Here is a 23,674-nt window from a genome sequence, read left to right on the forward strand (position 1 = left end):
TCAGAGATAGTAAGCTAACCTGCAAAAATAGCTACATAAGAGGAAACTGAAGATACACATTAAAAAAAAAAAATCATTATTTTCTACAGAAAATGTCTTAGGTCATCTTACAAACACCCAGTTGGTTTTTCTGCCTTCCAAAATGCTGAAAGATAATTATTTACATCACTCTAGCATTTCTGCTTATCTTTTGAGCAAAAGCACTGTCTCTGTTCCAGATATATTTTCAAGGATGTTTGTACACATGAAGATAGACTGTCTCCCCGCAAAGCAAACAGCAGACATGCTTACTGTCTGATACAAAAGATTCAGGTTCCCTGAATTCAGGATTCTCCTCCTATAATGTCTTGTCTGGAAACAGAAGACACCTAGCCCTCTTCATGTCACTCTGTGAAAAGTGAGGCTCAAGGAACTGGTTCAAATGCTGCTGCTCTGGCTACTTCTGTTGCTATAGTATTCTGGCCTTTGACTATGACCCAGGATTTTTTTTTTTTCTTTTTTAAATAGGTCCTATGCCCAACATGGGGCCTGAACTCACAATCCCAAGATCAAGAATCACATGCTCCACTGACTGAGCCTGCCAGGTACCCCATGACCCAGGAATATTGTATCTTCTGCAAGCACTTGGAAAACTTACTAGCTTGCAGGCAGAGTATAAAAGCTCAGACCTTCACAACTCTCGACACAAAAATAAAAGTTAATATTAAATTAGGTTGTTTCATTGCCTAACATACCTTTTAGTTAAATGGTACAGTAGTGTAAAAAAGAAACCTAAACGGATAAAACTGCAGTAACTAAAGTGCTGTGTTGTATTAAGCAGCACGTTGGTGGCCCAAAAGAACTTAAGAAATTCCTATAAATCTTACATAAATGGAAGTAATCAAAAGAATCTGACTCTTCTTCATGTCTCAAATGGCTCTCTAGCAATACTGGTCAACATTTTTAATTTAAACCAGATACCTCACTCTTAACAGAACCGAGATACTAAAAACTGAAACAAAGGAAGCAGTCAAATAATTTCCCTGCCACATTTGTGACATGTAAGCATAAAGCTTGACAAGAAAGATCACTTATTTTCATGGGAGGAAGGGGTTTGGAAAAAAGACAATATACGGTTAAACCATTTACAATAAGAATATATTTATAAACTAGCAAAACATCTGTGGATTTCAAATGCAAACTACAGAATTTAGAGCTAGACAAAAAATTCCACATCTATGAAGATAGCAAGAAAAAGAGAAGTAATTCCCAAAGACAGAAAAGGTGAAAAAATAAAGACAGGAGTTTTCAAAAGTTAAGAAATAGTAAAATAGAAAGACTGATTTTGTGATGAACATATCCAAATGACCACAAGCTCAGAGAACCTAATCAACTTTTAGGAGCTCCACTTTCAAATATGAGAAAACACCCAAAGATCACTAGATATCTAAGAAGGCCTTAGATAGAGATAAGCACTATAATAACAAACAAAATATATAGACCAAAAAAAAAAAAAAAAACGCACCCTAAAAGAACCAGCAATAATGTAAGAAGAAAAAATACAAGAGCGGTGGTGCCCTGAAAGGACTGCAAGCCAACTGTGACCCAGAGAGAGGCTGGCAAGGTTTTGCCTCCCCTCCCCAATAAAACCAAGAACTAGTCTTTAAATAGAAGTAAAGAATGTGCTCAAGATTAGCTTCTAATGAAGTAATAGGATCAATAAGAGATGCTGAGCAGAGGCTGAGATAACCCTGGAGCCCACTAGGACCATGCAGAGGTAGCAAGGAAGGAAGCATGCAGTTAGTATGAAAGAGTACACAAAACACTCTACTTCTTTCTTGTAATTGTCTCCCCTTTTCTGTTCATTTTTGCCCAATCTGTATTAAATATTTCTGTTTTCTAGGGCCTATTATTTTTTAATGACAATGCCTGGCTCATTATTTTTCAACCTTTCCTCATTTCTAATTTAAGAATTTCAGGTTATAAGTTCCCCTAGAAGCATTGCTTTAGCTATATATCCATAAATTTTGATATATCTGCATTGTTTAATACTAAACAGCTTTTCATTTGCATATTATAATTCAACCAATGAGTTATTTAGAGTTTTCTAATTTCCAAACTATGAAATTTTCTAACTTATTCATTTTTAACTTAAGTGAATTTTGGTCAGAGAATAAGGTATATTAAAGAATATGTTCATAAATGTTGAATTAAATGAATTCATAAATGTTCTTTGTATGCTTCAACATATATGTTGCTGGTGTCAGCATTCTAAACATATATCCATTAGGTCAAGTTTTTTATTTTGTCGTTCAAATCTTCTCTATCCTCAACACCACTGACAAAGATGCATTAAAATTCTCTCACTAAAATAGCTGTTCTGTTCATTTCTCCTTGTAGTTACAGAAAGTTTGCTTTATAGATTTCATAGTGACCTTTAAAATAGTTATGCCTTCCTATGCCTTCCCAACAAACCGAAAGAATACGCAGTACTCATCTTTATCAGCGGGGATGCTTTTTGCCTTACTTGGTCTAACGTTAACATGACTGTAATCTAATCCCTACCTTCTTTTCTTGGGTTTTTTCACACTGATTTTTGTTTTGTTCTTTTTTACATTCCATTTTGCCTTCTACTAGCTTTGAAGGTATATACTCTTTTTCTATTATTTTAGTAATTATACTGGAAATGTTAATGCATGTATTTACATGAACAGAGCATAGTGAATCAAAGAAAGTCAATCATGAAGCTGTCAGGAAATTAATAGGAAGAGCAGTGAAATAGATATTATTCTACTGCACAGAGGGTTTTTAACATCTAGGAGGAACATCTGTTTGTTTCTTAAATCTTTATTTTGTCTGTAGTTAATTCTGCTCTCTGTATTTTATCTGTCTCTTTTTAAAAATATTTTTTAAAGATTTTATTTGTTTATCTGTCAGAGAGAGAGAGAGAAAAAGAGCACAAGCAGGGGGAGTGGCAAGCAGAGAGAGAAGTGGGCTCCCCACTAAGCAAGGAACCCAATGTGGTACTCAATCTCAGGATCCTGGGATCATGACCTGAGCTGAAGGCAGCCACTTAGCCAACTGAGCCACCCAGGTGTCCCTTCATTTGTATCTTCTTTTCTCTTCACCAAAAACACTAACAGTATGCTCCTGTCTCTTGAATGGACCTTCTTCTGACTTCACAATCTTAAAAGTCTTTCCAAAGAATGAATTTTTTTTAATCTTTGTTGTTCTGTTCTCTATTCCATTAAATCTAACCTTATATTTTTAGTTTCCCTCCTCTTGGGTTTATTCTACTGATTTCTTCCAAATACTCAAGCTGAGTGCATTTATTTTTAACCCTTCTTCTTAATAAAATATATTTGTTATGATTACATCTTAGAGAATATTTAAAACATAATTTTACTATTCTATTCTTAATATCTAATTTGCCATATGATGTCTTTTATAGCTCAGAGAGATTATTTAAATATATCTGATTTAGTTTTCAATTGTACTACTTATTAAATTACTGACACTTAGCTTGAAAATCATACTTCTATACCTAGCTCCAGGGCTGACACTGCAAACTACTTTTTTGTTCCATGGTAGACTTTGCCAATGATAGAGCAAATCTCTAGAGGAAGACAGCAAAGCTGAAGAGGAAGAAGGGACTTGATGTCCCATAGACTTCCTATCCATTTGCTATTCCTGTGACCATCATTCTACCAACACCAGCACAAACCTAGCAGTGCTACCTTCTCAGAAGACTGAGTTAGCCTTCAGAGTATCAGGTTGCTGCTCCTCAAGGGTCTGAGTTATAGCCCATCTCCTAGGTTTTAATAATTTCGACCTTTTCCCTTTGTATTCTCAGCCTCAGCAGTGATAGCTCCTTCCTGTAGTTGCTACCTTCCTTTCAATTACCTAGTTCACAATTTTATAATTGGTTATCAATTCTTTATATGAAATTTTCTCTGTAAAAGTAACAGGTATAGGTTCTATCTCCTAACTCGATCATGACAGGAATAACAATCCCATGAGATTTTTTTAGAATTATCCTTTTTCTCTTTCCTGATATATACATATTGACTGAAGTTTTTAGTAAGTAAGAGCAAAATCACTCAAACATTTTAGGAGGATAATGTAATTTGACTCCCCAAATCCAAATTTGAACAACAAAAAAATGTTTTTCACTTATGGGCATGGGGAAAAAGTTCTAAATAAGATATTAGTTAACTAAATCTAATAGTGTATTTAAAAAGCCATATATTCACAAAGAGTTTCTCTCTGAAATAAAAAGCCAGTTCATCAGAAAAACTATAAACTCACCACACTCACTAAATTGAGAATTATTATTTTTATTGATATAGAAAAAATATATTTAAGATTCAACATCCACTTACAATGATAAAAATAATTTAAAATGCTCTTAGCAAAGTGTATTTGATTAATATTCTATTCCAGAAATCTTTAACAAACATTACACTTAATGAAAAGACTTTATATGCACTCTCTAAATTGGCAAAAAAACAAAGATGCCACTATTACTATGAATGGATAATTTAATCGTGGAGGTCCTGGTACTAAGAATATAAAAAAATAAAAGTGAGAAAAAGGTAAAAGGATGGAAAGAGACCAAACTTCCATTATTTGCACATGACAATCACCTACCCAGAAAAGCCAAAAAGATCAGAAGAAAACTAGTAGAATTAATAAGAGAGTTAAACAAGGCTGAAGACCGACAAAAAAATTATCAATATAAAACTTCTCTACACCAAGAAGAGCAAATTTAAAATACAATTAAAAAAAAAAAGACACCATTTGCAATAATCACAAAATTGATAAATTAGCTAGGAATTAACCTAACCAAAAACATATAAGACCTCTATGAAGACATTTTAATAAAGAGAAAAATATGAATCAAGAGTGAAATTCCAGGTTCTTGAATGGGAAGACAATACTATAAAAATGTCCGTTATATTCAAAACACTATTTATGTTAAATGTAATTCTAATCAAAATACCAATTGTATATTTTTGGTAAATCAGAATAAACTTTCGCTAAAAATAGTATTGAGGAATAAAGATCTATATATAACTAAGTCAACAATAATGCAAGTAAATAGGTAGGATTTATCTTACCATATAGTAAGATATATTATAATTAGTACTATTAAAAATAGCATGTAAAAGTCATAAAACCAAAGAGACCACAACAGGACACAGGGTTCAGAGACAGATCCATATGTATATAAATTTAATACACAATAAACCTCTGATAATCTATCATAAATCAGTGAAGAAAGCATAGAATATTTAGTAGTTGGTAACTGAATAATGGGACAATTGGTTCATTGTGTGGATCCCTAGGCACTGGGTCTCTAATGAATTATCCGTGTAGACAACATTTCATATGTGTTGTCTCAACTCATTGCTGGAGGAATTAAACATGTCCTATGTGACGCCACTGGGAGATAACTCTTAGAAATCTGTACCAGGTTTCCTCCACACTTTGCCCCATGTGCCTTTTCCCTTTGTTGACTCTACCATGTATCCTTTGCTTTATAATGAATCACAGCAGTCAATATAACCACATGCTAAGTTCTGTGACTCCTCCTGGTGAAGCATCAAACTTAGGCATGGTCATAGAGACCCCATATATATAGACAAATATAAATGAATGACAACTGTATAAAACAACAATGTTTGGGGATAAAGAGAATCAAAGTATTCCCAAAGTTTTTGTATTATTCTTGCATTAATCTCTAATAAGCCAAGGAGACATAATATGATATGTAGGATAACCACTGAAAAACAAGTTAAAATGGGTAATGAAAAAGACAACAGGAGGGAGATAAAATAATAAAAATACTTGCCTATTCCAAGAGAAGGCAAGAAAACAAAGAGGGGGGAACATAGAAAAGGTGGGACAAACAGAAAGAAGGCAGATTAAATCTAAGTATTTAAGATATCACCCAAATTTAAACGTATTATGTATGTGAATTAAGACTGACAGCACAGATGGATTAAAAAATACCCTGTCCCAAAATAAACAAATAAAACCCAAATTTGTGCCATTGATAAAAGATGTATTCTAAAAATACAAAGATGGAAAAATTGAAAGTAAAAGAATAGAGAGGGACAGTGTCTGGGTGGCTCAGCTGGTTAACGGGCTGCCTTTAGCTCAGGTCATGGTCCAAGGGCTCTGGAATCAGGCCCTACATCAGGCTCCAGGTTCAGTGGGGACTCTGCCTCTCTCCCCTGCTCATGCTCGTTCTCTCTGTCTCTCAAATAAATAAATAAAATCTTGAAAAAAAAAATAGAGAAAAAACTACCATGCAAACATAAACAAAAATAAAACAGTGTTCCTATATAGACAATCAAATAGACTTCAAGCAAGAGGTATTACTAAACATTTCAGGATAATAAAAGGGTCAATCTACCAAGACTATATAAAATTCTATATTAATACATGCCTAGTAACAAAAATCTCATGACATAAAAAGCAAAATTAAGTAGAACTGAAAGGAAAAAGGGACAAATGTGCAACTCAACTTACAGATTTTAACATATTTCCCATATACATTTATAGATACATAAATATACATATCTACACAAGGTATAAAAACAAAATTAGCCCACTTATCCTAATTGGCACATATTTTTAAAAAATCTAAAATAATAAAATATCCATGCTCTCAAGTGTATCTGGAAGATGTACCAAAACAGACGTATGCTGAGACACAAAATAACTGTCTGTATATTTTAAGTAGAGAAATCAAAGTATATGTTCTGGGACCACAGTAAGAATTAATATCAAAATCAGTAACAAAAAGACACCAGAAAATACATTAAATATTTGGAAATTATTAATTTCCAAATAATTCATGGGTCAAAGAAAAAATCCAATAAAACATTATAATTTTTAAAAACTAAAATAATAATGAAAATATAACATGAGAATTTGTGATGTGCTGTTAAAGCTGTACTAAAAACACAGTGCCAGGCATAATGCACATATTAGGAAAGAAAAAAGGCTGACAGTCATTGAGATGCTCATCCTATAAAATGAACAATAAAATATACCAAAAGAGAAAAATAGCAGGAGGGAAACAATGAAGAAGTTAATGAAATAGAAAACAAACATACAATTTAAAAAAACTAAAGCCAAAGTTTTATTCCCTGAAAAGGCTAATAAAACAAATAAACCTCTGGCTGGATGAATCAGGGCATGGTCTCACCAGTGTGAGAAAAGGCACATTACCAATATTAAGAATGAAAAATAAGACATCACTACAGAACCTACAGTTATTGAAAAGCCAGTAACAGAATACCTGTAATAACCCTGAGCAAATAATTTGAAAATTTACATGAAATGAAGAAATTTCTAGGAGAAAAGAGCTTATCAGAACTACAAACAAAAAAGTACATAATTGAATATTCCAATAGCTATTAAATAAATTTATTCTGTAATTAAAACTTTTCTCACAGACAAAATTCTAAACACAAATGGCTTCATTGGAAAATATTATGAAGTATTTAAGGATGACTATAACACTAAGCTTACAAAAACTCTTCCAGAGAAAAATAAAAGCCAGAACAATTCCCAAGTTGACTCATAAGGCCAGCATAGCCATGTTCCTCAAATCTTAAAAGTACATTACAAGTAAACAAAATCGTAAGTGAATCTCTCTCATGAACATACATGCAAATTTCCCAAACAAAACATCCATAAAAACATAAATAAAGGATTATACATCAGGACAAAATGGCTATGTTCCAAGAATATGAAGTTGGTTTCACATGTGAAAAGAATCAACGAACACCATTCTCCACGTTACTAGAGAATAAACAATATGATTATCTCAAAAGATACTGGTACGTATATCATAAAAAAATCAACAGTTAGTTACAAAAACCAAACAGGACTAGATGGAAATTCTTTACTAGAGTAGCTACAAAAAAACAGAGAGTGAATATATTTCTTAACTGCAAAATACTAGAAACTTTCTCCCTAGGATCAGGAATGAGATAAGAATAATTTATTACTTACACTAAAGATGATGTTAGAAATCTTAGCCAGTGCAATAAGGCACAAAAAGAAATAATAGGGGTGCCTGGGTGGCTTAGTCGTTAAGTGTCTGCCTTTGGCTCAGGCTATGATCCCAGGGTGCTGGGATGGAGCCCCGCATCTGGCTCCCTGCTCAGGGGGAAGCCTGCTTCTCCCTCTCCCACTCCCACTTCCCCCCACCCCGGCTTATGTTTCCTCTCTTGCTGTGTCTCTCTCTGTCAAATAAATAAAATCTTTAAAAAAAAAATAAATAATGAGCATAGAGATTAAGAGGGATAAAATAAAACTCATTATCAGTAGACTGAACACACGTAAAGCTATAACATAATTATATACATAGAAAACTCAAAGAATCTACATATACATTATTAAGACTAATAAATGAATTTAGCAAGACAGGCAGACACAAAGTCAATACACAAAAATTTACTTTCCCTAGGTAACAGTAAAAGAAGAAAACAGAACTATGAGGTAAATTTTTCTTTTTTTCCTTTTTTTAAAGATTTTATTTATTTATTAGAGAGAGAGAGAGAGAGACATAGCAAGAGAGGGAACACAAGCAGGGGGAGTGGGAGAGGAAGAAAAGCAGGCTTCCTGCCAAGCAGGGAGCCCGATACAGGGCTTGATCCCAGGATCCTGGGATCATGACCCAAGCTTAAGGCAGATGCTTAATGACTGAGCCACCCAGATGCCCCTATGAGGTAAAATTTTAAAAGAGGCCACTTATAACCGTATTCAAAAAAACCCTACATACCTAAGAATAAATATAATGAACATCATGCAAGGCTTCTTCACAAAACACTTTGAGAGAAATTGAAGACCTAGAATAAGTGAGGGGATCTACCATATTCACGGACTACAAAGATGTTAACTTTCTAATTCTCCCCAAATTGACCAAGAGACTTAAAAATTCTAATCGAAATCCAGTTCGGTGTGGGGGTAGAGAAGACACATAATAACAACTATTATAAACTGCGTAGTAGTATGAGGTGGAAAGAACAAAGAGGTACAAAAACACGTCAGGGATATCTAACCCAGTTTTGTGGGATTGGTAACAGTTCGGAGTTAGACAACACTCAGAGAAATCATTTAGTATATTCTTCTATTTCACAAATGAAGAGAGACTAAAATGTGGGTCCAACCTCATTACCTCAATCTGCAGACCTGAAAAATGAGCTGATGTTAAACTGTTAACGTACGAATTGAGGTCACAGAGGCTGCAGAGTATTCAAGGCAGAGGGAATACTATATACAAAAACCCAGGGACAAGAATGACCATAACTTTAGAGATTATGAGGCCCTGTAGAACAATAAAAGACAAAATCTCTGACCTTAAAAGAATTCACACCTAGAAATATAAAAGAACCTATTTTAAATAAACCTAAATCCATCTTTATTAATTTGTTTGCAGATATTTAAGACAACATGTCATACTGTCAGAAATGGAAAAAAAAATAAGGAAAATAAATTTGCAAAAGCTATAAAAACTTAAGAGATCTGTGAAATTCCTGCCATAGGCCTTCCAATTCTTTCCCAATCTAAGATTCCATGACTCTAGACTCTATATAGAGCTACTGTATTTTACACAAATGCTTTTTGAAAATAATGTACAAGTTGAAACAATTTACATGAATTAAATGTTAAATGTATATCAGAGGTTGCAAAATTTAAACATCTCTAGAGCTATCATATTAATGCAACCAATTCTCTGTGGTCATAGGTCTGCCACTAGCGTGAGTGTCACTTTACATAAAACTTAGCCTCTTTGGTCATATTCTATCTCACTTACTAAATGGAAAAAATAAAATATACTTTATCCAAATTATTTTTTCAGCTTTAAAATTCTATGATGCTAAGCTTAAATGACTGGACATCAACCATTCCTAATGAGGCCATACTAGAATCTATGCCAAGAAATTAAATTTTTAAAAATACATGTATTTTTATGAACCAGTAGAACACAATTAACTAAAGGAGCAATTGGACACATGTACACCATCAGCAAATATAGCTTAGGGCAAGCAATCTATGACATTTCTTTTTCTTACTAAGTTTAAAGTTAATTTTTAAAATGTAAACAAAAACAGAAGCAGTACATCTATGTTCTTAAAAAACACAACTTTGAGACCAAAAAACAGGTGTAGTTAATTAAACAATAAATTTGTCATTTTGTTTTAATTATTTTATTTTCCAATGCTCTTAAAAGTTTTGAGAATGGAAAACAAGACACAATGAAGAAAAGTCAAAATGCCTCAGGCAAGCCTAATGCCAACACATTCTTTCCAGTCTAAAACATGTTCCCCCTCAAGCTCTGCATCACTATCCAGAGATAATCACATCCGGATAAGAGCAATTACTCTAAATTCATGTTCTTCAAAACCATCTGCTCCAAATTCAATCAACAAACATCATCTTGCCCTACACATATGGAATCCAACAATTTTATACCCAGTGCTTACTAAATAAAATTATTTTTGAGACTGCAATTAAGTTCCTTCATTGGAAACTAACAATGAACTTAGACTGATCACAGGAATAATAATGCTTTTCAGAATATTACCTACCCTACAGACATTTAATTATATGACAAAGTAACGTGAAACATGGCATCTGGCTGTCAGATTTAAATTATAAAAGTTAAGCGTAAAATTTCCTCAGGGACATGAAGACTGAAAGCAACTATAATAAAATCTAAGTCTCCTTTTTTAAAATACATTTTCTTCAAAATATCCAAACTATAGAAAATTTATATTTTATCTGGAATCTTCACTCTCCCTCAACTCAATATTAAGTACAGACAAGGTGATAAGTATCACTTGATATATCACTGAGAGAGTTCCATTTCTCACTGCGTTAATAGAAATCAAATAAATACCCTCAAAGAGGGTATTGTGGCTCTTGTCTTATTTACACTTCAAGTGACTGGTGTAACATAAGCTGATCACAGAAGCCAGGACTATTCTGAAGCCACTATCACTTTCAAAGTTGCTTTTAAAAGTAATGGGACTAGACAGGGTGCCTGGGTGGCTCAGTGGGTTAAAGCCTCTGCCTTAGGCGAAGGTCATGATCCCAGGGTCCTGGGATCCAGCCCTGTATCCGGCTCTCTGCTCGGCAGAAAGCCTGCTCCCCTTCCTCTCTCTCTGCCTGCCTCTCTGCCTAACTTGTGATCTCTGCCTGCCAAAAAAAAAAAAAAAAGAAAAGTAATGGGACTAGAGAAGGCATACTGGTCTCAAGACCTGAACCCTGGGCCAAGGAAATGTAGTAATGATTTCTGAGAGGTTCTTCTAGTTCTAAAACATCAAGATTAATTCACTTCACCAGTCCCAGGTTTAACAAACTTTCCTAAAAATATAGTGTTTAAATTTTTAATATCAAATTATTTACTTAATTGGCTTATCAACATTATAACCTGTTGGGTTAAAAAAAAAAAAAAAAAGATAGTTGATTACAGCACAATTCTTAAGCCAAGACAGGCTGAAGATTTATGGCTTGGTGGACTAGAGCAAGGCCCAGATCGTTGAAGAGGAACCACAAAAATAATGATGGAATATAACCTGAGATGAGGAGGAAAAGGGGGCACAAATGTGGCAAAGGCAGAGGGGAGGCCAACTATATTCAGGCCTTTTTTATGGAAGGTACAAAACTCTAAATAACAGCACAACACTAAATTGAAAAAGTAATTCACAAGCACTATTTCTGTTTCTCCACTTTTAATCACCCTTCAATTTATCACAGTCTAGCAGCTAGCCACAGGACCCCACTAGAACTATTCTCTTACAAGGCCCCCATTTCCCAGGTAAGAAACTAAGCAATCGATATCACTGTGGTCTCTAATATTGTTGATCCTAGCTCCAGTACTTATTTCCTATGTGAGTTTAGGAAAGTTCCTTAACCTCTCCGACCTAAGTTTCCTCACCTATAAAATGAAGATAACCTTATAAGGGTTGTGGTGAATAAAAAATGCATTAATATGTGTAAGGCACTTCAAGCAATGACTAACACATTGGATTAGTGGTAACTAATACAAAATTAATTCTAATTGGTTCCTCTCTGCAATCTTCTCTCATTTGAGTCACCACTTTCTTTCAGTTCTTTTCCCATCTCCTGACCACTCCCCAGTCTCCTATACCAGATCTTTTCTAACAAGCCAACCACTGAATGGTGGTATTCCCCAGGACCCCTCTATTCTCCTTATCAGCATTCTAAAACCTCCCTGATCACTCACAAACACCCAACACACACAGGTACCATGATTACCTGTTACTCTGCAGTACTTGCCTGGGTCCAAGTCTTTCTTGTTCACTGAGGCAGCCCCAGCACCCAAAGCAGTCTCTGCCTCAATAAATGAATAAATGTCTGAATTTCACTCACACTAAGTGATTTCATTCATTTCAGTGGCTTCAGTCACAACCTGTTGACAACTCCCAAGTTCCTATCTCTAACCAAAACTCTCCTCATCTCCAAAGTCTGCAGTTCAAAGTTCTGAACCTCAGACTATGTAAGGATAAGAAAGGGTGGGGCGTGGAAGACAGACTGGGCAGGAAGCAAGTAACACCACAGTCAAGAGCAATGGAAACAGTTAAAATTTTTTTTAAAGCTCAAATTCTGAATAAATTTTGAAAATGAAACTGACAGGATCTGATAAAGAATAAAAAAAAAAAACTCTTAGAAATAACTTATTTAGACAGACTGATTTTTTTATTTCTGTGATTGCTTTAATTAGGAAGAAAACCTTTCCTCAAGTTTCCTACTTTTATAGTCTTGACAAGGCAACTTGGAAAAGTTTCCACTAGTGAAGTAAATGTATTACTGAGAGCTTAAACAGAATCAAAACTACCACCTGTTTTTCTTAAACAAACCATTCGGCTCCACTCATTTCAAATGAAGAGCAAAAGTAATATTAAGATACCCAATTCACTGACAAAAAAAAAAAAATTATACCTCTTATTAAAAAAAATCCATAGTATTTATGCAGTGTCATTCATAACATCACAAATAAAACTACCACTACATTTCATAATTACGAAATAGAGGAGAAAATTCATTGTTTCATGAGATTTTTTTTACATTTCATAATTACTGCTTATTTACCAAGCTACAATAATGAACAAGGATATGATCCATTATAAAATGCATTACTTAGAGTGATGATCATGATACATTGATTTAATTTTGTTGCTCTACAGCAGGCCTGCAGCAGACTCACATGGGGATGGGGAGAGGGAAGAGACCATGACTCTGCCTATGTATGACATGAGAGCTTCCAAGTTCAGCAAGAAAATCTGTAAGGGAGGACCCCAAAACAAGTCCTATCAAATTATCTACAGTTTGCATTTGTCTCAAACTTTTACTGATACAAATTCAGGAAAAATTACTTCTCCAGCAAGGTAAAGGACCCTGACAGCTTCCCTAACATCTCCTGTACTAGGATAACCAAGAATACTTCATAAAATACCAGTACTGCCAAAATTCAAATAAGCATCCACCAGAGGAATAAACAAATACACACAAAATATGGATTTTTTTTTTAAAAGAGAGAAAGTGACAGTATGAGGTTCTGTATAAATCATGACTACTGCAGCCATATTACATTTTTAAACCTCATAAGAACTCTTAAAAAAATATGGTATCCCTGGTTAGCAGGTGAGGAAACAGAATTTTAGAAATTAAATGAGTACTGTAGCATTTGAATCTACAGCTCATAGCTCATCATAAGCTTTCCACAAAAGACCATCACTTCCCTGAACTTTATTTTTAGAATCAATATTTTAATTCTAACTTAGAAAACAACATTAGCAGAATTCAAAAAATGGTGGAAAATTTTAGAAAAATCCTTTCATAAGAGCTGGACTGTTGCATACTTTGTACATAGTAGATCTTCCATAAATTCCTGTTAAAATAAGCTAGTGAAGGGTGGGAGAGGGGAATAGAAGATAAAAATAACTCAGAATTCTGGTATAAGACAGATCAAATTTTCCACTTCAAAAAAAGTTATGTTATAGTAATTAGACTCAGTATTGTTACCAGCCCTACTTAACGGTAATAATGACAAAATCATTGTTTAAATAAGACTTTTAATTTTTCCTGTATGTAATGCTATCTTATCAAGGCCCAAATATTTGGTATGAACATGTTGAAATGATGTGTAATCAACAAGGATGCTAAAGATAAATTCTTAGAATGTGAAGCAAGTACTTCCTTTCACTGTAAACAAAATGACTGAGTCCACTTCTTAAAGAAATCAAGCTCTATTTATATTCACTCTCCTGAAATGGCACAGGCAGCCTTAGAAGGTTAAGTTTATAATAAATCCCTATATTTGGAAAACATTGTTGCTAAGCATCTTCTAACATTCAGCAGAGTTTATATAATTCATGTCTCTGCTACATAATTAACATTTCATGTTTTCCAAAAAAGTGGTATGCTTATCTATGCTGTTAATTTAAAACATTATAAATTTTGAAGGAATTAATAAAAGGCTATGCAATTAATTAATTAGAAAGGCAGCCTAATCCCAGAAAGAATACAAATACAGATATTAAATGTCAGGATGTGTCCAAGTTGAGCTTGTAAACAACTTGTCCACTTGAGATAAAACATTTCAAATGCAGCTGCTCTTTGCTTAAAAAGGTGAGCTACAAAACATTAGGCTTTTGGACAAGTCACAACATATCACACCACACTCTAGCTCAAAACTTAATGATTAAAAAAAAATAACATTTGAAAATAACTTTCACACCCAACTCTCAACACTAAACATTGTATCTGCTCAGATAAAAGACCCAAGTGTTGAAAGTAACACTACTGTGGTATTTCCAATTTTCACATTCATATGGAAACAAGTTAAAAGATACAGAAAATATTTAGTAACATTGGAATAAAAGATTAGAAAAATTGAGATAAGCACACTGTAGTACCACTCTCACGAACTATGGAATAGATTGTAAACCTTCTAGACTCTGAAAAAGCATGCACAAACAAATATATTTGATAGGGACTTTGATCTTTTGTATTAGTATCCCACAAACAACCATTGGATTACAAAAACAATGGGAAACATAATCCACTTAGGTTATATGAAATTCTGAATCACTTCAATGTATGCTATTATTAGACATCTGTATCCCACCCTTTGTTAAAAAGGGCAAGGTTGCTCTGACTAGAAGGCAGTCCAGGAAGAAGGAAAACCATCAGACAGTCAATGCACAAAAAACTCAAAGAACACACAGGTCCACAAATCTTAAGCAAGCAAATGTTCTAGGAAAAACATATGTCTATATTTTTATTTGTATGCTTGTTAATTCTCAACTGTTTCCTTAATTGTGGCTTTTCTATCCTTCAGAATCATTTTTAGGTTTTATTCAGAACCATTATATATATGTACTTCCAAGACAAACCTAAACACTTACTTTCCTAGAAGGAGAGTTGAATGACTATAGTTCAGAATAGTACATTACTGTCACATAAAAACTCTGGGAAAAACTCAACACCATCAGAGGATGGCAGAGATTTACAGTCTCTAAATTTATCCAGTTATTTAAATCAGTTACAGAGTCTCCAAAAATTAGGGTTAGTGGGCCAAGATCACTGCTTCTCCAAGTACAGCCCCTACACCTAAAGCACTGGTATCTCCCATAACATAATAGAAATGCAAATTCTTGGGTCCCACCTGGACCAGTTCATTACTGGTCCCTAATGAACCAGTAGGATGGGGCCCAGAATTGTGTTTTAACAAGCTCTACAAGTACTTCTTAGGTTTAAACTGGAGAACTATTGGCCTAAACCAGTGATTTAGAAAATTTGCTCACAGGCAACTGCCAAGACTGGCTGCTTTGAAATCAGCTGGGAAACATAAATACTGGCTCCAGTTCCCTACTTCCCTTAATTAATATGAAGAGGGAATGTGAGTGTAGCTTCCCAGATGAACCTGATGTATGACATTTAAGAACCAATGTCCTAAGTTAGTGGCTCTCAAAGTGTGGTCCCCAAACCAACAGCATCATCTGGGAACTTGTCAGGATTCACAAGCAGCAGCCAAGACTGAATCAGCAACTCTGGGAGGTGGAGCTCACCCAGCAATCTGTTTTACTGAGTTCTGCAGGTGATTCTGATACATGATAAAGTCTGAGAACCTCTGCTCCAAATGATCCACCCTGAATTGAGAACATATGAAATGAATGTGGATTTCATGGAGAAGAATAAATAATAGAAAGAGACAGAACTGATTTGTATACTCAGAAATACATCTCCTGGAGCTAGACTACCTCACTGTCCTCACAAATCTGGAAGTTAAAGCGCCTTCCTTCCCAGATATGCCAGTGGACATTCTTAAGCTATAAACACAGCACAACTGGTGAACATTGAAAACACCTCCTGAAAAGCACTGGTTTTAAACAAAATACAAAGTCCACAGTCAGAGCCATGGCTGAGAAATCTTGTCAGTGGAAAGCTAAAAATGGACTGGAATGTTCAAAAAAAAAAAAATAACAGCAGTGATTTAGGCATCACAAAACACTAATACCTTATTTACTGCTACCTATAAAGGTAGCAAGAACCACTTGGAGTTGTTTCCTCAGCACAGACAGGGACTTCTGAAGGCAACAGAGGAGAGAGAGAGATGAATCTCACTAGGGGTTTAAAAACAAAACTGATTCAACCCTCAGGTTAATAAACATTTTTATTGCTCTGTAGGGGCAGTGGGGTGGTAATTAGTCTGATTATGTCTCCCAGCTTTCACATGTATTTCTCAGATCAAATATTTATTGAGCACTTACTACGTGCCAGAAATTATTACTGCTACTTCCAAATATTAAGATATTATCAAGACTCTTTTTTAAAAAATAGTGATTCTAACTTTGTGTATAATTCTAAGGTCAATGTAACGATTGCAACTGCTTCTACTTACCCAAGAAAACTTAACATGCTTAAAACAACAACAACAACAACAACAACAACAGGCAACAATTCAAACTTCCCTAAGTGGTCATTTTAAAAGACAGAGACGCATTCCAATTATTTTCTAATTGCCCCTCTAAATTTAAGTAGGATGCAATATTAAGTGCTCAATTCTTTTTATTTATACCTAGGAGACTAGTTCAAATTTACCACAGAGCTGAGTTTATTCTTCCTATGCTCAATATACCCCTCATAATATATGGAGATATCTCTGTGTGTTCAATATGTAGGATACACTTATGCCTATTCTATAGAATTTGGAATGTAATTCTTTTTTTTTTTTTAAACATTTATTTGTCAGAGAACGAAAGAGAGCACAAGCAGGCAGAGCAGCAGAGGGAGAGGGAGAAGCAGACCCCTCCCCCCACCCAGAGTAGGGAGCCCGACTTGGGGCTCGATCCCAGGAACCTGGGATCATGACATGAGCTGAAGGTAGTTGCTTAACAAACTGAGACAACCAGGTATGTCTGGGTGTTTGGAATATAATTCTACTATTTTTAATGTTTACTGAGTTTTAGAGTTGGTTTATCTTTCCTTTTTAGTTGCTCTATTACCAAATTTATAATTTACTCATGTCAAGTCTATAGGCAGAAATTATAAAATTGTTTCAATGAGAAAATGCAATTTATTTCACAACTGACATGAGTCTGCTTTGTGGCATTATCTCTAAGAATGCTGTGGGAGAAAGCCCTGAGTAGTCACTTAAGTTCTTCAGAAAAACAGGTACAAAAGAGAACACAATAAAGTGCAGGAAGGCCAGGTGTATGAAGAAGGTAGCTAATGATGCCAGATCACATTTAGTAAATAACTTGGGTATTTATTTTCCTCTTTCCTTTTTCTAATCCTTCCTATCCTTTTTTTTTAATCTCCCCCCTTTCTTTCTCATCCTCCCTTATATCTAGGGAATGTCATATTTACGAGGGCACTTACATATCATCTGCAAAAACCACCTAAATCTACCCATAGAGAAAACTAAGGCCCAGATAAGGCAAAGAACATGTCCAAGGATCACAAGCCTGATTTTTAAAAGCAGGTCTGTCCAACTCTACTGTTCCATTTTCTACTACATTCTCTGCTTCTTTAGAAAAATGCCTTGCAAAAAATTCTAGTGCACTGTTCTTAAACTGCATTCTGCTATATATATGGAATGATGCTACATAATACAACATATGTAAGTATTTAAGACAGTATACACAAAACCACATATTTTCCCTACTGGACACTTTAATTATAAACTAATCTTTTTAAAAACTATGTTCTCATAAACCAATTCATTGCTAGACTAGAGGAAAAAAGAAGATCAGTTCAATACTGATAATTTGAAATTACTATTAATATTTATTTACTACTTGTATTTGCCAAGTATACCCCAGATACCTACCTACCCATCCATCCATCTATCTTATCTTCAGGGTGGAGGGCCCTCTCCATCCTTCCTTCTGATCCTTTCACAACTTTTTCAAATAATATAAGAGAGTAAAGGGTAGAATCTCTCAACTTTTCTTGTTATCCTCCTAAAGATCTTGGGGGTACTACAGTGCCCATGAAAGTAGATGGTTTATATACATCTGGTATGTAAATTTACATTATCACATTTCCCCTTAATGTCTTAGGACAAAATTTATGGACATACTTACCTTTGAAATAAAAAATTAAATCAAAAAAGCCTTCCACCACTTTGACAAAAATTTCTTTTAGGATTTAATTCTGATGCAGAGCATAGATTTGGAATAAAATGACCTTAAGTTTAAATCCTAGCTCTGCCTCCTACCATCTGCGAGACCTCTTCAGAGTCTATCTGATACTTATATCACAGGGTTGGTGTGAGGATCAGTGGAAAAAATGTTTACCCTTTCCCACATTCTCACCCCCCTCAATCTGCATGTAGAGCTTTTTTTAAGCTTCTTCTTAGATATGGCTATTTCTGAATAACCATAGCATTTCCTTTCCCCATAGAGAAAGTCACTGCATTCTCCATAGTTTTATGAGTACATATTTCACTGTGTAAGTAGTTATTCACAAATCTCTTTCCTTCATTAGACTGTATGTTTCTGAACAGCAAGAATCCCAGAGCCTTCCAGAGTGCATGAAATATATGAGAAAGTAAGAAAAATGTCTGATAAAGGATACTAAAGAATGACTCCTAGGCCAAAATGCACCAAAAAAATTTTTTTTACCTTGTAATCTACATAACCTATGGTTTCCCCCATCTGTGAATCCTCTAACATGGAAATTGTGATAATGGTCAAAAAGAATAAAACAAAATTGATTTTCTCCACCAAGAGTAAGATATTCAAAGAACCCTAAACCTCTGGTGCCTGGGTGGCTCAATTGGTTAAGCGACTGCCTTCGGCTCAGGTCATGATCCTGGAGTCCCAGGATGGAGTGCCACGTCAGGTTCCCTGCTCAGCACGGGGAGTCTGCTTCTCCCTCTGGTCCTCCCCAACACCCACCGTGCTCTCTTTCTCTCTCAAATAAATAAATAAAATCTTAAAAAAAAAAAAGAAAAAAAAAAAAAAAGAAGAACCCTAAATATCCCTTCCAGGTTTTCTTTCCCAACCTGTTTTTTGTTCTATATTCTCTTCTCTGTATGTATCGAGCCAGATTAGAAAGATGAAAGGACTAAAGGAAGGGTTTTTAAAGCCTACTGTATTAACTATGAATCCATAATCTGGAAGAAGTTACCATATTTCTATACTAAATCTCTAAAATAACTAAAGCTCCAACTCAAAAATTCCATTTCTCCCATTACCTAAAGGGGCTAAACTTTTTTTAAAACTTAACCTTTTGAAAATGCTGGATAGGTCACAAACGGAAACAACAGAACACACAACTGAAAAAAATTCCTTCTGAAGTATAAAAGGACCTAGAAATATATACCCAAGGGAATAAATTTAAGGAACCTAGGATTACCGGCAAACCAGGTTTGCTTTGAGGTATATGCCCAGACTTTAGAGGTTACCAGAAAATAAACACATTCTCTTAGGACCAAAAAACAAACAAATGAAAACAAAAACAACAATCAGATATTTTTTTCAGTAAACACTTATTTGCCTGATGAAATATTTCAATAGCTTATAAAAACTGCCCTGATTTTTCATGGGCACAACATTTTTCATGGTTAAAATTACTCTGAAAAATTACAAAAATGTTAAAAGATCTTAAGGTCTTCCAAAGCAAAGACAGTTTATGCCATGACGTTCTTAAAGTCCAAGAGTCAACTCACAGCCCTTATACACTTTCAGACTTAAACATCACCATCACATACTCTGCAGCATAGAATTCTTAGATTTTGCTAAGTACTTTTTCAGCACTTCAAAAAATACAAAGCTGCTCCTTTAACAAAATTCTGATCCACCTGTAGGCTCTCCTCCCTAATTTCCATAGCACAGTATCAATAAATAGTCATCGTCAATACTGCCATTAATGCATCTGATGATATATGTGTATGTGTGTGTCTGTGTGTACTTAGGAAATGTGTGAAAGGAGGTGTGCTATTATAGTGGTTAACTTCAGGAGGTATGAGTGATTTTTATTTCTTTTTTTATAGTTTTCTGAATTATCTAGTTTTCAATAAATACTTATTTTATGATTAGAAAAAATATCAGCTATTTCCATTAAGAAATAAGTATGCAAATAAACCAGATTTATGAAGCCCATCAATATAGACTCACAGTAGCAAAGCACTCTCACCTGCTTCATTACACAAGGCTTTCAAGTCTGCTCCAACGTACCCATGAGCACCATTTGCCAGCTGTAACAGTTCAGATTCAGTGAGCAAATGGGGTACCCTTTGAAGCAGTTTCTGGAGAATATCTAGCCGATCTGCAGCATTAGGAACTCCAATCTCAATCTCTTTATCAAATCGTCCAGGTCTTCGAAGTGCAGCATCTAAGGCATGAGGGCGATTTGTGGCCCCAAGGACCAACACTTGTCCTTCACTTCCTTCCTTACAAAATAAAATGAGAATAAATTACACATTCATCTAAAAGCAATATATACATACATGTATATTACCATGTATATATACCTAAAAGGTATATGTTTTTGTGTATGTGTGTGCGTGTGTATATATATATATATATATATATATATATATAGGCACTGGCTATATAAACAAGATTCTAAGTGTCCAGGCTGTTAAGTCTTATACTTCACACTTTAATTACTCATCCCCCATTTGTCTAAGTTCAGCCTAAATACTCCCTCACCTAGAAAGTTTTCCACTACATACCTCTCCAACTATAAGTGATGTCTCTCCCGTTTTTGGTATCTAAACGTCACCATTTTCATAATATCTTACCATATAGTTGTTTTACTTTAAGTTGTCCTTTTCCCCTACTTGAAGGCAAAGACTATGACCTGCATATTATTCAAATAGAACAAGGCTCTATTACACAGTTGTTTAAAAAATATTATTCACATGTGGACTGTACTTTTTTTATTCTGATAAATGTTTAAATTTCTAGAAATATAGACAACGATGGAACCAACACCTGAGCATCAGCCATCCTTGAATACATATGGATTTTTCACATAGGAATGACATTTGGAACAAGTTATAAAGAACTATGATAATGATCAGCCATCTGTGAAAGTTATCCGACATTTATCCTGATGACCCATGTATAATTTCACAGTGACAAACTTAACTGACACGTGATTCAAAGTAAGGAAACTCAAACCTATTCACTTATACTGGCTGTGCTAACAGAAAATGCATGGATTACAAAAAATCTGTAAGTTATGAATTTAGAATCAATGGCCCTTAAGCATTTTCATACTAACATCCATGTCACATGCTTCCAGTCCTGCCCACAGGCAAAACCACCAGTACACCGCAGACCTATCCCAGCAGCAGAGAAAGAGGCAGCAATTAATAGCCTCCAAAATAAAGCCTTCCATCTGATCTCATACTTACCAGAACTCTTCTAATTATAATACAGCTCTCTATACATATTTGCCTTCAAGGTGGAAAGAGTCATCCATAAACAAAGATACCTGATTCGCTTAATGATTCTACATCTTATTGTGAATGGACAAACTGGCATCCCAATTTATGTATGTCTCTTGTTAGTGTTGTTACGGAGGTGCAGTCCTCAGAGCCCTGCCACCCCCAACATACTAGCATCACCTAAGTCTCCAATTTTTAAGAGCTGAGAACCAAACCTGGGACATAATCACACCAAATTATTGCACCAAGACTGAGAACCAGGTGGTCATCGAGCCTCCCTCAGGTATCAACTCTTCTTTTACACTTACAATTGTAACACATGTTGGGGCATCTGGGTGGCTCAGTCAGTTGAGTGTCCAACTCTTGACTGCGGCTCAGGTCATGATCTCATGCTTTGTGGATCTGAGCCCTACGCTGGGCTCCATGCTCCGTGGGGAGTCTACTTAACATTGTTCTCTCTCCCTCTCACCCTGCCCCTCCCCCTGCCTGCGCACATGTGCTCACGAGCACTTGTGCGTGCTCTCTAAAATAAATAATTTTTAAAAACTGTAACACACGTTAATAATGGAGACTTAAAACCCAACCTTCACATTATTTTCACATGCTTAGTTTCTACCAATAGGTAGTAAAAATCAGAAAGTTTCAACTGTCCAGTTGTTTAATGTGCAAAAAGAGGGTTTGGGACTACATGAGTTCTAAAATTTCTTTTGGTTCTAACCTGACTCCAAAAAATGAGTTATTTACAATCCAGAATAAGAAATGTATTCTGGTAAATGGCTGTCAGGGGTCTGAGAGAATGTTTCTGCATTCCTGTCATACTCCTATGGATCTTCCTTTCATAATCAGCACATAGTTTTTATTAACATGCGAGTGTATCCTTATCAGAGAATCTGGTAACATGGGTAGATTCTTTTTAAACATTGTACAAACATATTTTCCATTATTCTCACTCATTTCTTTCACTTGTCCAACTTAAAGCCTTAAAAGAATACATTTTTACGTGTGTATATAAAACTTAAGAAATTTCTTATTGATCTGATCCTTAATGGTTTTTGTTTCAGGTTTTTAAGTTAATACGATTACTACCAAAAAAAAAAAAAATCCATCATTGCATATTATTATTTTATATGTTAGAAAAACATGGCAATATATCCTCCTAGAAGCTACTAAGATATCTGCTGAAGAAGATTATTTTATGGGTCTTTCCTTTAGTTTTTATGGTTAATATTATTCCCTACCCTAGAATACCCCAAAACTCAGACATATTTAATAGCTTTTGCTACTACATACATATATTATTAGAAGCCAACCTTTTCTTACACAGAGTCGATACTGGTGCTATACTTACTGAACCAATACCATCCATCAATGTTAACAGCGATGCTACCACTCTCTTTTCCACTTCATTCTGAACCCCTTCTCTTTTAGGACAAAGTGCATCCAGCTCATCAATAAAAATAATTGATGGGTGCCTAAAAACAAACAAGTAAAATAAATTCTTTAAAATACACCTGATTTTTAAATTTGATTTATTGCATTTCAGTTGAAACTGAATACGTTTAATTTTTTAATTGAAATGCACATGCAAAAGAATGAAACTTAATCATATACAAAAATAAATCTAGGGGTGCCTGGGTGGCTCAGTCAGTTAAGCGGCTGCCTTCGGCTCAGGTCTGATCCCAGGATCCTGGGATCAAGCCCCACATCGGGCTCTCTGCTCAGTGGAGAGCCTGCTTC

The 23,674-nt window shown here is 34.9% G+C and overlaps 1 protein-coding gene across 4 annotated transcripts in view; it reads right to left on the reverse strand.

Annotated features, from left to right (window-relative positions):
* SPATA5 (spermatogenesis associated 5) overlaps positions 1 to 23,674 on the reverse strand; it is a 325,613-nt gene that overhangs the window by 285,148 nt on the left and 16,791 nt on the right. For all 4 annotated transcript variants that reach the window (XM_032858133.1, XM_032858124.1, XM_032858150.1 and 1 more), the window contains exons 8-9: positions 23,286 to 23,409; positions 20,677 to 20,932 (exon numbers count right to left, since the gene is read on the reverse strand). In XM_032858133.1, coding sequence (XP_032714024.1) covers positions 20,677 to 20,932; positions 23,286 to 23,409 — 380 coding nt within the window. The remainder of the gene's footprint in view (positions 1 to 20,676; positions 20,933 to 23,285; positions 23,410 to 23,674) is intronic.

Source organism: Lontra canadensis, unplaced genomic scaffold (assembly GCF_010015895.1).
Source record: "Lontra canadensis isolate GAN:19392208 unplaced genomic scaffold, GSC_riverotter_1.0 scaffold1, whole genome shotgun sequence".
In the NCBI taxonomy this organism is placed as follows: domain Eukaryota; kingdom Metazoa; phylum Chordata; class Mammalia; order Carnivora; family Mustelidae; genus Lontra; species Lontra canadensis.